The 15,189-nt window shown below is 36.9% G+C and overlaps 1 protein-coding gene across 2 annotated transcripts in view; it reads left to right on the top strand.

Moving 5' to 3' along the window:
* The window catches only part of P4HA1 (prolyl 4-hydroxylase subunit alpha 1), an 89,472-nt gene extending 76,185 nt beyond the window's left edge, over positions 1-13,287 (top strand). For both annotated transcript variants that reach the window (XM_047825886.1, XM_047825887.1), the window contains exons 11-15: positions 2,917-2,970; positions 6,175-6,240; positions 10,116-10,184; positions 10,702-10,798; positions 12,197-13,287. In XM_047825886.1, the coding sequence (XP_047681842.1) occupies positions 2,917-2,970; positions 6,175-6,240; positions 10,116-10,184; positions 10,702-10,798; positions 12,197-12,267 (357 nt within the window). In that variant the 3' untranslated portion in view covers positions 12,268-13,287. The remainder of the gene's footprint in view (positions 1-2,916; positions 2,971-6,174; positions 6,241-10,115; positions 10,185-10,701; positions 10,799-12,196) is intronic.
* Positions 13,288-15,189: the final 1,902 nt, after the last annotated feature.

The raw sequence follows: 15,189 nt of genomic DNA, 5'->3' as shown, positions 1-15,189 counted from the left end.
CTCTAGGCTCTGAGCTGTCAGCACAGAGCCTGACACGGGGCTTGAACCCACAAACTGTCAGATCCTGAGTTGAAGTAACTGAGCCGAAGTAACTGACTGAGCCACCCAGGCGCCACCCACCCCAGGTGGCATTCTTTTTTTTTTTTTCAGGTGGCATTTTTCAAACTGCCTCTTCTATGCTGTGTGTCAGCTGGGCTCTTCAGTGCACTGTCTCTTTAAGGGCGGAGATTCAGTTTCCTTCTGCCCTCAGACTCTCCCAGAGCTGAGCTTGCTGATTTTTAAAGTTCCAGGTGGTAAGCCCACTGATTATAAGAACATGAGAATCCATGCCCCTTTGGTTTTCAAAGACAGATGTTTATAGGGATTCATCTCACCCATACAGGCCCCGTATGCATGGGGTGCCTGGTGTGGAGGTCTGCTCCTCTCCCCTCTCCACTCCACTGCTTCCCTCCCTCCCACAGGCAGTCTCACAGTCTTTTAGGCTCCCTACCACATCTCAGCCCTTCCTACCCTCTTCCATGTGTCCTCTTCTCTACATTTAACGGTGGAGAGTCTGTTCTGCCAGTCCTTGGGTCATTTTCTGAGTTATTTACACTGATTTTGATATTATCTAGGTGTGCCCGTGGGACAAGGTGAGCCTAGGATCCTCATATTCTGCCATCTTCCTCAGAAGTCCCTGGTTGCTTGTGCTTTAGATATCTAAGAAACTGTTGCCTAATGCAAGGTCACAAACATTTATACATGTGTTTATAAACTATAAAACTATAGTTTTATCTGTTTATAGTTTTATAGTTTTATCTGTTATGTTCAGGTCTTTGATCTATTTTGAGTCAATTTTGTATATGAGGTAGAGGTCCAACTTCATTCTTTTCATGTGGATATTCAATTGTCCCAGCATCATGTATTTAATTTTTTTTTAACATTTATTTATTTTTGAAAAAAATTTTTTAAACGCTTATTTATTTTTGAGACAGAGAGAGACAGAGCATGAATGGGGGAGGTTCAGAGAGAGAGTGAGACACAGAATCTGAAACAGGCTCCAGACTCTGAGCTGTCAGCACAGAGCCCGACGCGGGGGTCAAACTCACGGACAGCGAGATCATGATCTGAGCTGAAGTCAGATGCTTAACCGACTGAGCCACCCAGGCGCCCCACCAGCACCATGTGTTTAAAAACTACTCTTCCCTATTGAATTGTCTGGGTAATCTTTATTGTGAATATTGAGAATTAAAGTGCTTTATATCTTTGTAAACACTTATCAAGGATAGTTTAAACATTCCTTCTTATTGTGAAATTTGGGGCACCTGGGTAGTGCAGTGGGTTGAAAGATTTTTTTTCCAACATCATTTCTTCCTTCCTCCAAGACATCTTTATCCTTTCCATCACAATCACTTTCCTTATGTCGGTAAGTTTGCCTTCACCACGTTCCTCTGGCTGCATAGCTAGAGTTTCTGGACCTGCACAAGTAGAAGCATTCCCCTTGTCATTTTTTTCTATATCACCATTTAAGTTTGATTTGAATTTTACTTAAAGCATTATTACTTTCCCTTTTTCTGCTGTACATTGTCTTTGTTAGCCATTTGCCTCTTCCAGCTATTCATTTTTGTAAAATATCACATGAGTTTTCACTGGGAGATAAGGAGGCAACACAACTACATACTTTGGTGTCTGTGCATGAATTAACAGATGTGCAGTGACCAATCACTGATAGACTTTGAAAGAAGTGATATGATTGGTCATTCATCATGATGTGCAGCCGTTATTTACATCGTAATTTGTGGACTAAAGTGCTAGCAGCAACATTTGTACTTTATGCAATTACTCGTAGTCAATATGTTTTGGTGACTGAAATTTAAACTGTGTTGTTGGAACTCTGGTGTTAATGAGTAGCTAAACCATTAGATGTGTGCCTTTTAGAACTGTGCAAAATCAGGATTGCCTATATTTAAATTGCTTAATTAAGTTGCCATTTATTCCATGGTAATCTACAATTTCCTTGGTATTCATTATATTACTAAAAGATCTTGTATGTAGCTTTTTCTTTCCTGATCTGTGTTTATTCTCATCTGCCTAACCCTTACAGGATCTTTCAGGCTATGTGATACAGTTTTACTTAATAGGTTGATTCAACCCAATGTGTCTACAATATAAGGAGTAAAATATCCAGAGTAATAATAATTCACATAGGACTTGGACTTTGCTGTGGGCAACACTCTTTTAATTATGTTTTTCTTTCATTTCATTGGTAGTGCTCTTCAAATTACATTCTCCTTTTATTGTGTCATATTGGGATACAAGGAGGGAGCTAAGGGAAGGCATCATTCTCCTTAATTTATAAATAAGAAAACTGAGATTGTATTCAGAATTACATATATTGTAACTAAGAAAGCTAGAATTTAAACTCAGACCAGACACTTTTTTTACTCTCTTTTGCTGCTTCCCACTGGGACATTGTCATTACCGATTAAAATTGTAGGAAGATATTTTATTAAAATTGATTGGGAGTTTCCCAGATTTTGGGGCTTTGGAAAACATGAGTCTTGATTTAAATTCCAAAGAAAAGTGTTTAGTAAAAATTAATAATAGAAATCTCAAAACTCTAATTCTATAATATTTTAATTCTAAACATTTAAAAATTCTGATTCAAATTTTAGTTTAAGTTATATATTAGAGGAAAACATGTACCTCAAAATTTGCTAAAAGAAGGTATATTAACTAAGGTTCTTAAATATATAGTAGCTATCCTTAGTTTTTTATCCTTGGTTCCTTAGGAACTGTCATTGATTTCAACTGCTTTGCTTCTAATTTCTCTAGAAGTACCTAATCATATAATGTAAGAGGCCAAAATAGGACTTACAGATTTTTTGAATAGTAATCTTGATTTTTTTTAATGCATGCTTTCTTCTTCTTCTTCAGGTAGCAAATTATGGAGTTGGAGGACAATATGAACCCCATTTTGATTTTGCACGGGTAAGTTTAAAAAAAAAAAAGGAGAATGTAGGAGTTCTAACTGAAGCTTAGGCATGACATGTTAAGTCTGTTCTTTTAGTAGTAAAAATTCATAGCCTGTTTGCAATTTGTGGAAGCATGGTGGAATAGACATTCTATAAAACCTTTTTAGCAGTAACAAAACAAAACCCCTAGATGTTAAAAAAAAATTTAGGATACTTTTAAATGCATTGCTGAGACTGGAAGAAAGTAAAGGAAATTCCCAATTCCCAAAATGAACAAAGAAAACCTAGAAACTAAAATTAGAGTTAAAGGGGGGCTGGGCCAAAAAAGCTGAAGCTGAAAGCATTTGTCTCCAGGAATCTAGAGCTTTGAGGATTGATGGCTGTGTGAGAGGACCTGCCACTGTGCAGGCTACTGAACTTGAGACTGATGCATAAAACCTGAATCTCCAAAAGGATTATACCCTCAGAGAAAGAAAGAATAGCCTTGAAAAGAATCTGCTTGGAGTCAGGAGCCTTAAGGAGAGTTGCCTCTCATCATCCAGGTGGGCATGGAATGTGTATGAGAGCCTCTTCTGGGAGTTTGAAAGCCTAGGCCTGCTCTCACGTGAACCTTTTATTTTGAATTTCACTACCCTGAAAGAGGAGAAATTAAAGTTGTTCATTTAGGTAGTGCTTCTTGGTACCTGGCAGAGACAAACTCATGTCCTCCCTGAAGACAGGCATCTTTATTCTAGTACCTCAAGAGTTTTAAAGATTAAGGTCAGCCAAATACAAACTCATTAAAAAAAAAAAAAACTGGTAATAAGACACCATTGGTGAGACTAAAGTGACCAACAGATTTAGAAGCCCCAGGATGTTAGGTACTTAAATAATCAGAGAATATAAAATAACTGTATAGTAGTTTTAAAAATAAAAGGATAAAAATTAATAAACTCTCAAAATGATTTAACATATTTGAAAAACAAATAGAAGCTCTAGGTAGAAAAAAGTAATTGTTGAAAATTTAAAATTTGATGGATAAATTAAAACAGATTAGAGAGGGGCGCCTGGGTGGCTCAGTTGGTTGAGCATCCGACTTCGGCCTAGGTCATGAATTCATGGGTCCTGGGTTCAAGCCCCACATTGGGCTCTGTGCTGATAGTGCAGAGCCTGCTTGGGATCCTGTCTCTCCTCTCTCTCTCTCTCTCCTTCTCTCTCTCTCTGTGCCCCTCCCCCACTCATGCTTTCTCTCTCAAATAAATAAACTTAAAAAACAGAGACAGTTGAAGTGCATTAGTGAATGAATTGGTAAATCTGAAGAAATTATAAGAATACATTAAGAGACAAGATAAAAAATACAAAACAGATGTAGAGAGACACTGGAGAATATATAATATGAAAGCAGTTTGCTAAAAAGCTGTCGTTTACCAAGTACTACTCTTGCCTAAGATTAATAAATATTAACCTTACTTTTTTCACATTAAGCTATAAATTATACATTATACAAGTATACAAGTCCTCATTAAGCTTTATCATAAATACATGAATTCTAAGAACTGTCTCGGGCATTTTAATAAACTTCTTGATCTACTGTCATTTTAAAATAAGAGTACATTTTTTGGAAGGAAAACAGCCTATATTGTGTCATGGCCCTTGACTAGCTTAAATCCCAGAATTGTACTCTTTTTCTATGTAGGCCAGCAAGGAATATATTTTTAGTCTTTCCCTTCTTTTTTCAATTATTGAAAAATGTCTGAGAGTCTTGAATGATGTGAAAGAGTACAGTTCAAGCTCTGACATTAGTGCAACTAAATTTTTTTCTTAGTTTTTTATTTTGAAATAATTACAGATTCCTAGGAAGTTGCAAGGAAATGTACAGGGAGGTCCTATGAACCCTTCCCTCAGCCTCCCCCAATGTTAACATCTTGCATTATTGGGGTGCCTGGGTGGCGCAGTCGGTTAAGCGTCCGACTTCAGCCAGGTCACGATCTCACGGTCCGTGAGTTCGAGCCCCGCGTCAGGCTCTGGGCTGATGGCTCAGAGGCTGGAGCCTGTTTCCGATTCTGTGTCTCCCTCTCTCTCTGCCCCTCCCCGTTCATGCTCTGTCTCTCTCTGTCCCAAAAATAAATAACCGTTGAAAAAAAAAATAAAAAAAAAAAAAACATCTTGCATTACTGTAGTTGACTATCAAAACCTAGAAATAAGCATTGGCACAAGACATAGAGCTATTTCATATTTCATCAGTTCTATTTGCACTAATTGTGTGTGTATCTATGCAGTTTTATTACATGTGTAACTTTGTGAAAGTACCACACAATCAGGATGCATAACTGCACCATGACTGCAAGACTCCCTTACAGTCCTGCTCTTATAGCTGCACATACCCTTCTGCTTCCCATCCCTTAACTGCTGGTAGCTGCTAATCTGTTCTTCTCTGTAATTATCATTTCAGAAATGTTATATAGATGTTATATGCAGTATGTATTTCTTTTCACTCAGCAGCATAATTCCTCTGAGGTTAGTGGAGTTCTTAAAGAATGTGTCAGTAGTGTGTTCTTTTTTATTGCTCAGTAGGAGTTCACAGTATAGACACACCACAGTTGGTTAATTGTTCATTCTTTGAAGGACAGTAAGGTAGTTTCCAGTTTGGGGCTATTACCAATAAAGATGTGTATAAATTTCTGTGTGAAAAATACATTTTCATTTTTCTGGGATAACTGCCAAGACACTGTATTGTATTTTAATTTAGATTTAAATAGCTAGATGTGAATTGTCCAGCCAGATTAAAGTGCTGACTGTCCAAAAGAATGACAAGCATAGTAGCAGTAAACATTTGAATGGACCATGAGTTCAATTTAAATCTCAAGGTAAATTCTTTACCTGCAGAGAATAGAGTTCATGAATGTAGCGAAGAGGCTCTTTCCCCCCTGCCCCTTTGGAAGCTAAAACTATAGGCATTAATTAATAATCTGTGGATAGTAGATACTGATTTTCGTTATTTAGGCTAATTAATATAGGTCCCCCCTACCCCCAGTGGTCTTATCAAAAGTATTCACTGTACAGTCTGAATCAACAACCAACAAGTATTTGAGTGCTTGCTGTATATCATGCACTAGACATTATAAATGAACCTTTTGGGTTTTTTTGGCATACCCTTAAGCATATTACTGGTATTCAGTGCCACTGGATAATTTGCATTCCTGAATTTTATACCATTGAATTTGTTGTGTTTTATTCACAGAAAGATGAACCAGATGCTTTCAAAGAGCTGGGGACAGGAAATAGAATTGCTACATGGCTGTTTTATGTAAGTTAGAGCTAAAAAAAAATTTTTTTTTTTTGCTAAAATTTTTAAGTTGGGATTTTATCACATGATGTTTATTTTGATGTTCAGATGTCTGTTTTCCTTAGCTCTTATTTAACATCCTAATTTAAAGTTTTTACAACTGAGTAAGTGGAGGGTTTTTGCATTTGTAACTTTTTCAGATAGTAATATTAAAACCTGAATAAAAAAGTTAAAATTACTAACAGTCTCAGGGCACCTGGGTGGCTCAGTCTGTTGAGCATCTGACTCTTGATTTTGGCTCAGGTCATGATTTCACGCTTTGTGAGTTTGAGCCCCATATTGGGCTCTGCGCTGACAGTGCAGAGCCTGCTTGGGATTCTCTCTCCCTTTCCCCCATTTGTGCGCTTCTCTGTCTCTTTAATTAAATAAAATTAAAAATATAAAAAAATTAATATTACTAACAGTCTATTTGGAGACAATCATTGTGGATATTTTGGTGTATGGACTGTTCAGATGTGTATATAGGCATCTCTATATATTCACACACATTTAATAAACTTTCCTTTTGAATTTTTTATTGATACATATAAGAAAAGTATACAAATCCTAAGTACTATAACCTGATAAGTTTTCACAAAGTGAATACATCTGGTGTAAGCAGCTAAATCTAGAGAGCACATTATAGCATCCTGGAAGCCCCATTAAGGGTAACCATTTTCACATTGTTTAGTAAAATTTCAAAACAGTATGATCATTATTTTTAAAATTGTTTATATACCGGGGTACCTGGTGGCTCAGTTGGTTAAGAGTCTAACTCTTGCTTTCTGCTCAGGTCATGAGCTCACAGTTGGTGAGTTCAAGTCCCTCATTGTGAGTTCCCTGCTTGGGAATCTCTGCCTGCCCCCCTGCTCGTGCACCTGCACGCTCTCTCTTTCCCAAAAGAAATAAACTTTAAAATTGTTTATATACTTAAACATATTAAAAAAATTAAACTTTGGTCATAATATTTGCCCCAGTTATCTTTTGTTGCATAACAAATCACCCCAAAACTGAATAGATTAAAATAACTATTTTTATGTCTCATGGTTGTAAGGTGGGCTTCACTCCTGGTTCTTGCTGTGGATCATTCATGCATCTGTAGTCAGTTGATGACTGGCACTGGGGTCATCTTGAAGGTTGAGGCTGGCTTTGGCCAGAGTACCTGCATGTGGTCTGGGCTTCTTCCCAGCATGGTGACTAGATTGCAAGAGCAAGTATCTCTGCAAAAAGCAAGGCTGAAATGCATGGCATTTTTATTACCTACCTTCAGAAGTCAAATAATGTCACTTCTCCTGGCTTTTATTAATCAAGGCAATTACAAAGATCTGCCAAGTTTCAAGGGGAGGAGACATGGACCCTACCACTCAATAAGAATGTCAGTGTCACGTAAACAGAACATGTAGGACAGGGAATACTGGGAAATAGTATATTTGGAAAATATAACCTTCTACAATGTTGTAACCTTTGTTAACTTCAAAAGATGAATTTTAAGTCTAGACATAAATTTTGCTTATTTCATTGTTTTGTCCACCCCCTAACCCATTTGAATGATAGGAAAATGGCATCTCTTTTTGCTGTTTATCTCACTCCCTACCAAAATTTGTGTATCTCTGCTCAGTCTCATTTTCCTGCCTCATTGCTTCCTGCTACCTTCCCTATTTGTCTTTTACTTTATTTCTTCCATTCTTCTCTCTCTCCTTCCCTCTTTGCAATCCACCTTTTCACCTTCCTACCTCATCACCCTCCTTCCCTCTTACAACCTTATCTGTTTCTAAAAAGATTTAAGATACCATAAAAAAAGGATTTAAGCACTGTAATAAAAAGGATTTAGGATTAAAAAAGAATTTGAGACATATAATGTTAGTTAAAGATGAGAGAGAATTATTACAAAGGGAAAACCAGGAGAGACGATGATACATTATACAAAATTCATGCTGTGAAATCTTGTATACTTTTTAGAAATGAATTCTCCATAATTGTACCAATTTATATCCTACCTTTAAGTGTGATATGTTTGTTAACCTTTTGGTCTGTACATCTTTCACTTATTATATTGGCAGTTATTGTGGTTTTAGTTTGCATTTTTAGAGAGGTTGGTCATCTCTTCTGATATTTGAGACATTAAACATTTTTTTTTTGCTTTTATGAATATCGATGCTATACATTATTTGGTCCAATATCCATAAATATTAGATTATTTGACCATTAGATTATATGTTTGATTATTATATTCTATCTTAACTATATAGCATTTTGATTAGATCAGTAATTTTGCCCCCCACCCCCTGCCACTGTTTAAGTATTGTCCTACATGGTCCATTTAGCACAACTTTTTCATTTCTTCAAAGTTAGCTCTTTGCTCCAGTGGATGTATTCATCATAGTACAATATCCTTCTTTATCTCAGTGCTTTTATTTTTATTTAAACTGTGTTCGATATTAAGAGCAAACTCTATTTTCTGTGGTATAGCATTTGCCTGGCAATCTTTTTGTTTCAAGGCTTCTTGTTTTAGATGTGACTCTTGGATATAGCACAGTTGGGCTTTGCTTTGTGATAACAGTCTTTGTATATACGTTCTACTTACATTGCTTGTGAAAAAATCTTCACTGCATGATAGGTTTCCTGTCTCATTTTGTCCATGTGATCCTTTAATTTGGAAGATTTGTGTTTTACATTTAAAAATTCCAAATTTTAATTCTGGTATAATTAACGTACAGTGTGATATTAATTTCAGCTCTACAATTTAGTGATTCAACACTTACATACAACACCTGGTGCTTATCACAAGTGCACTCCCAAATCCCCATTACCTGTTTACCAGAGTGGAAGGGGGATGGATGGGTAAATCATCAGTTTGTTCTCTACAGTTAGAAGTCTGTTTCATGGTTTGTCTCTTTTGTTCCTTTGTTTCGTTTCTTAAATTCCACATATGAGTGAAATCATACAGTATTTGTCTTTCTCTGGCAGACTTATTTTGCTTAACATAATACTCTCTAGATCCATCCATGTTGTTGCAAATGGCAAGCTTTCATTTTGTATGGCTGAATAATGTTTTATTGTATATATAGACCACATCTTCCTTATCCTTTCATCAGTGGACACTTGAGCTGTTTCCATAATTTGGCTGTTGTAAATAATGCTGTGATAAACATAAGGGTGCCTACATCCTTTTGAATTAGTGTTTTCATTTTCTTTGGGTAAATACCCAGTAGGAGCACCTGCTATAAATACTGTAGACATTAAAGCTGAGCAATGAACAAAATAGATGAAAATTCCTGCCCCCATGGAGATTATATTCTAGTGCAATAAATACATAATTATACCCTTGTATTACTTGATTTGATTTTAAATCCTCTTTTTTTTTTTTACCTCTGGCTATAAAAGAAGTAGCTATAAAAGACATCCCTATCTCCCTTCCTGACTTTATCATTTCTTTTACTTTTATTTTTTTTAAATATAAGTATATAAACCTAGAATAGAACAGCATCTTTTTTTGTTTAAAAACTGAGTAGCATGGGGGCACTCGGTTGGTTGAGCGTCCAACTCTTGGTTTTGACTCAGGCTATGACCTCACAGTTTCGTGGGTTTGAACCCTGTATTGGGCTGAGCACTGACAGTGTGGATGGAGCCTGCTTGGGATTCTCTCTCTCTGCCGCTCCCTCACTCGCATTGTCTCAAATAAATAAGTAATAAATAAATAATAAATATAAAAAACCCTGAATAGCCTGCACAAACTATCTATGTAAATAGAAGTCCAGATGTTCTCATATTCTCTGCAATATCATGCCTTCCTCACAATGACATATTTAACTTTATTATACCAGTGCTTCTGATAATACTGTCTGCAATTCTTATAGATGAGTGATGTGTCAGCAGGAGGAGCCACTGTTTTTCCTGAAGTAGGAGCTAGTGTTTGGCCCAAAAAGGTAAACTTGGTTCATTTGTTATTTTAATTTTGTGGGTCTGTTTTTTTTTTTCCCCTGAGGAAGAGATGCACCTTTGTTTCACGGTCTAATTAATAACATTTTTAAAGATAGAGATAATGTAGTCCTTAAGGTCCTTAAGTATACTAGGTAAAATTTTAAATATCTTTATGGTACACTTTACAATGATTACCTAGAAATAATGAACAACCAAGGATTAGTACTCAAAAGTTTGCATTTCTAAAATGGGTTCCATATGATGGAACCTCCATCTTACTACTGTAAGATTTGTTAGCTTTGTTTTGGCAAATCCCCTTTGTCAGGCAGCTTTGTGGTATTGACATTTTCATGTGATCACCAAAATTTTGTAAATGATTTAGTCATATTTTCAGAATTTTATTAGGGAAGATATAATGCTGCCATGGAGGAGTACTTCCATAGGAACAGAGGAAAATTTAATTACTACAAAAAGTGATAACCTATATCTTATTTGGAGATAATTTTGTATTATTCTCCACAGGGAACTGCTGTTTTCTGGTATAATCTGTTTGCCAGTGGAGAAGGAGATTACAGTACACGGCATGCGGCCTGTCCAGTGCTAGTTGGAAACAAATGGGGTAAATATTTCCTATATTCTCTTTTGACTTTTGTCTCATATTTTGAAATTAGGGTAGTCTATATCTTAAAAAGAAAACAAAACTCCTAACATTGAAAGGGATTCAACCAACCAAGTTTCTGATTTTAATATAAATTTACTTTCAATAGATCAGAATTCTGATGACAGATTTTAACAGTAGTCCCGCTTCTTGACTCAAAGTTGAAGAAGACAGTATCTTTCCCTCAAGGAGTGTACAGTTGTCTGAGACACACTAATGGATAAATCAGAATATAGTGTAGTACACACTAATACGGAGATGTATACAGAAGATGAGGACTCCTTATAGTTGGGAGGCTTCTTCAAAGCTTAATTTTAAAATTTGGTCTTGAAGAGAGAGCCGTATGTTTTCCAGGCATGTTAGAGACCAGGGCCAGGACTAGTGTGAGGCTAGAGAGGCACTCAGGGTCAGGGTCATGCTAGTTTTTAATGTGGCCAGTCATAAAGAAATAGAAGCAGGTGAATTTATTTTTATACATATTATTTAACCCCATAAATCCTTTTCAATATGTGTCACTAGCCACCTTTCAGGTACTTAGTAGCCACATGTGTCTAGTGGCTACTGTCTCAGACATAGCAGGACTAAGGAGTGACACCTGATAGGATTTTAAAAATCTTCTTTGATGATTATGTTTGAGAATCACTGGACTAGAATGAGGCTAGTGGAGGAGAGATCAGTTTAGAAGGCTCTTTTACATTGCCTAAGTGGGTGATGATGAAAACCTGGACTATGGTAGTAGCAAAAGGATTGGAGAGTAAAGAGACAGAAGAGATATATAAGGAAAAGTGTCAGGCTTTGATGAATGATAGATGGGATATAGGAGTTGAGAAAGATAAGAGTAATTATGGGTCCTAGTTTACTTTGTACATGTTGAAGCCATCGATTGGGTTCTATGATAAAGGAGTAGAAAATTCTGTTTGAGTTACATTAAAAAGCAGTATCTTGGAATCAAGGAAATTTAATGAGCACATAATAGTAGTGATTGATTGTAGAATTGTTCCTGTACATTGGAGGCTTTGTGTTCATCTCTAAAATGTCCCTGTATTAGTGATAGTATTTTTGCAAACAGTTAAAACAATGTTCTGTCTCTACCTACATATTCATTCCAATTGCATTTCAAGATTTACATTAAACATCAGAAACTTTAGGAAATGCACATAGACTCTCATGTGCTTCCAACATTTAGCAAAGTTTTGTGGGTTTTTATTTTTTAAATAGAGTGCCTAGGTACCATCTGCCTCCATCTTATTTTCGTCTTGAACTTTTAGCTCGTGTAGAAACTTTGTTATAGGCCTAGTTCTTACAAGTGAATTAAACTTTAGATAGTGGAGAATATTAATGTATTTTTTTCTCTCACAGTATCTAATAAATGGCTCCATGAACGTGGACAAGAATTTCGAAGACCATGCACCTTATCAGAATTGGAATGACAAATAGGCTTCCCTTCCTCTCCTGCTATACTCTAATGTGTCTGATATGCACATTTCCCAGTCTTAACTTTCAAGAGTTTACAATTGACTAACACTCCATGACTGGTTTCAGTCATGAACCTCATCCCATGTTTCATCTGTGGACAATCACTAACTTTGTGGGGTTTTTTTTCCTTTTAAAAGTAACACTAAATCACCATATTGTACATATAAACCTTTAAAGTTCAGTTGGTATCACAGAGGATAAAGCAAGGTAGAGTTAAAAAATAAGGAATTTTTACATTTATATCTTAAAGAACTTCTTGGTTGGATAAAAAAAACACTTTATGCATCTGATTATAGTATTTCACTACATCTCAGTTGGTAGGGGGTAGGCTAGAATGGGCCATGTGATTATAAGCCTTATAGTTTGGACCTAGGTATTACATTTACCTAGTCTTATTTTCTGGATCTGCCTAAAGACTAGGAGTAAACTAGACCTCTAATCTGGGCTCCATTTGATGTTTACCCCTCCATACGCTATTCTAAGTTGATTTTTTTCCTCTCAAATCGTTTTAAAGAAAGTATACTGTATTTTACCAATCCCATTCTTCTCTCACAGCTCCTCTGTGGTGAATCAAATCTGCTTGAATTAAAATAATTTGATTAAAAAGGTTTTTTATTGCAAAGCCCTATATAACAACAGTGGGCCTTCTTAACTAAAATGATTAGTCTGTTTATTTCTCCCTTAAATGACTAATGGTTTTGTCCATAAAATTTGCTGTTTTTTGTAATGCTAATACCTTGCCTCTTGTTCCTGCTATAGCAGGGTGATGATATTGGCGTTCTGATAAAATAAATATCGTGCCTTAGGAGACTGGAAATTTTAAAATGTACAAGTCCTTTTAATGATGAGGGAATTGATAAAAAAAAAGAAGAATCTTTTTTCTAAAAAAGCCAAAATGTCTGTTTTTTTTCACTTCTGAAATGTGTTGTGACAACAATGACCTATTTATGATCTTAAATCTTTTTTTAAAAATGTTTCTGTTTTCTGTGTGGTATTTTTCTTATTTGAATGTGAATGCATACTCTAGTGACAACAGGTGATTTCTATGGATGTGTGTGTGTGTTTTTTGTTTTGTTTTTTTTAATACAGAGGACTTAGATCTATCCCTTTGGTTTTCATTCACTTTCATGTCACACTGTTATGGTAGAACTCTGAATTTTCAGCCATTCAATCAATCAGAATATGTTTCCTTCAAAAGAAGCTCTACAACTTGTGGTTATAAGGTTACTATAATAATGGTACTTAAGACTTTCTCTTATCCAAAAGTGTGGTATAATATAAAGCCATGAACCCAAAGAAGTATATCAGTTGACCCTTAAAACTAACCTTTTACATTTCTTACGGTGAGTCTTAATTTATACAAGGGCTCTTTATCCTTTATGCACTATTTAAATATTTAAGGAAGAGTTTGGTTGTTTGGGTAAGAAGGTATTAAATCAACTGTGAAATTCCTTTCTCCCAAATACTTTGTTTCACCACAGCTATTTTAGTAAGAAATATTGGAAATGACCTTTAGTACTTTAATTTACTTAGATTTTTTTATACATGATTTTAAAAAATCCTGTTAGAAGCAATGTAAATGCAAAAGGATAGAAATAAAATGGGAGGGGCGCCTGGGTGGCATAGTCAGTTAAGCGTCCGACTTCAGCCAGGTCACCATCTCGCGGTCCGTGAGTTCGAGCCCCGCGTCGGGCTCTGGGCTGATGGCTCGGAGCCTGGGGCCTGTTTCCGATTCTGTGTCTCCCTCTCTCTCTGCCCCTCCCCCGTTCATGCTCTGTCTCTCTCTGTCCCAAAAATAAATAACCGTTGAAAAAAAAAAAAATTAAAGAAATAAAATGGGAGTTCAATGAATGGAAACTAACCTTTCTTATGTGTTTTAGCAAATAGAATAAAAGTAATATATATTTCAGAAGCAATGACATACTCTTACAAATTTCCTCATTATATTCAACCTAGACTCTCTATGGGGACCAGTAAACTCTTTTCAGCATTAGATCTTACAGAACCCTCCCACGTTCCCAATGTTACCATTTTTAAAGGAGGAAAAAAATCCAGTAAAAAGCTTTGAGTCCAGTAGTGGTCATTGCAATTTTTTTTCTTATGGTGAACATTAAAATAAATGAGGGCTACATACCAACCCTGGATGCCCTGGGACACAGAAAAAAAAAAGGCATGGTTTACAAAAGCAACTAAAGGGGCACTTGAGTGGCTTAGGTCCCAATCTCGCAGTTCATGAGATTGAACCCCATGTCGGACTCTGCACTGACAGCACAGAGCCTACTTGGGATTCTCTCTCTCTGCCCTTCCCCTGCTTCCACACATGCTCTTCCTCTAAGTAATTATTTAAAAGAGCAACTAGAATATAAAGGACCCTGCCAAAGGGTAGGAGAGCTGCTGGAACGGTCTCTGGATTAGAGGGACTGGCAAGTGCCATGGTTTATGTTCTCCCTCTACTTTGATAGCATGGATGGGAGTGGGGTCTGGGCACCCTAGCAGGCCTACTACCTTAGTGAGACCTAGGCCTCTAGCCCACACCAGCCCCAGATATCCCGCCAAGGCAGCCCCAGGTGGAGCCAAGATTGGGCACACATAAAGAAACCCCTAGTGAGTGCTCACTATAGCTCCAGCCATCTTAGCAAGGTGACACAGGCCCAGAGAACCCCAGAATACTCCAAATCTGCCCACTTTGGCTCCAGATGACTTGCTAGGGCACCCATGGCACAGCACTCCAGGACCCCCTGGCCCATGCCCACCTCGGTCCCAACACTTCAAGGTACCCTTATGTGGAATGCCCTGGAACCCCCAGGCCCACACCCTGCCTCAGCAACAACTGCCTCTCTAGGGTACCCCCTGCACTGAGCACCTCAGGGCACCCC

Source organism: Prionailurus viverrinus, chromosome D2 (genome assembly GCF_022837055.1).
Source record: "Prionailurus viverrinus isolate Anna chromosome D2, UM_Priviv_1.0, whole genome shotgun sequence".
In the NCBI taxonomy this organism is placed as follows: domain Eukaryota; kingdom Metazoa; phylum Chordata; class Mammalia; order Carnivora; family Felidae; genus Prionailurus; species Prionailurus viverrinus.
Note: the sequence above shows the minus strand (reverse complement) of the source record. Positions and strands in the feature narration are given on the sequence as shown.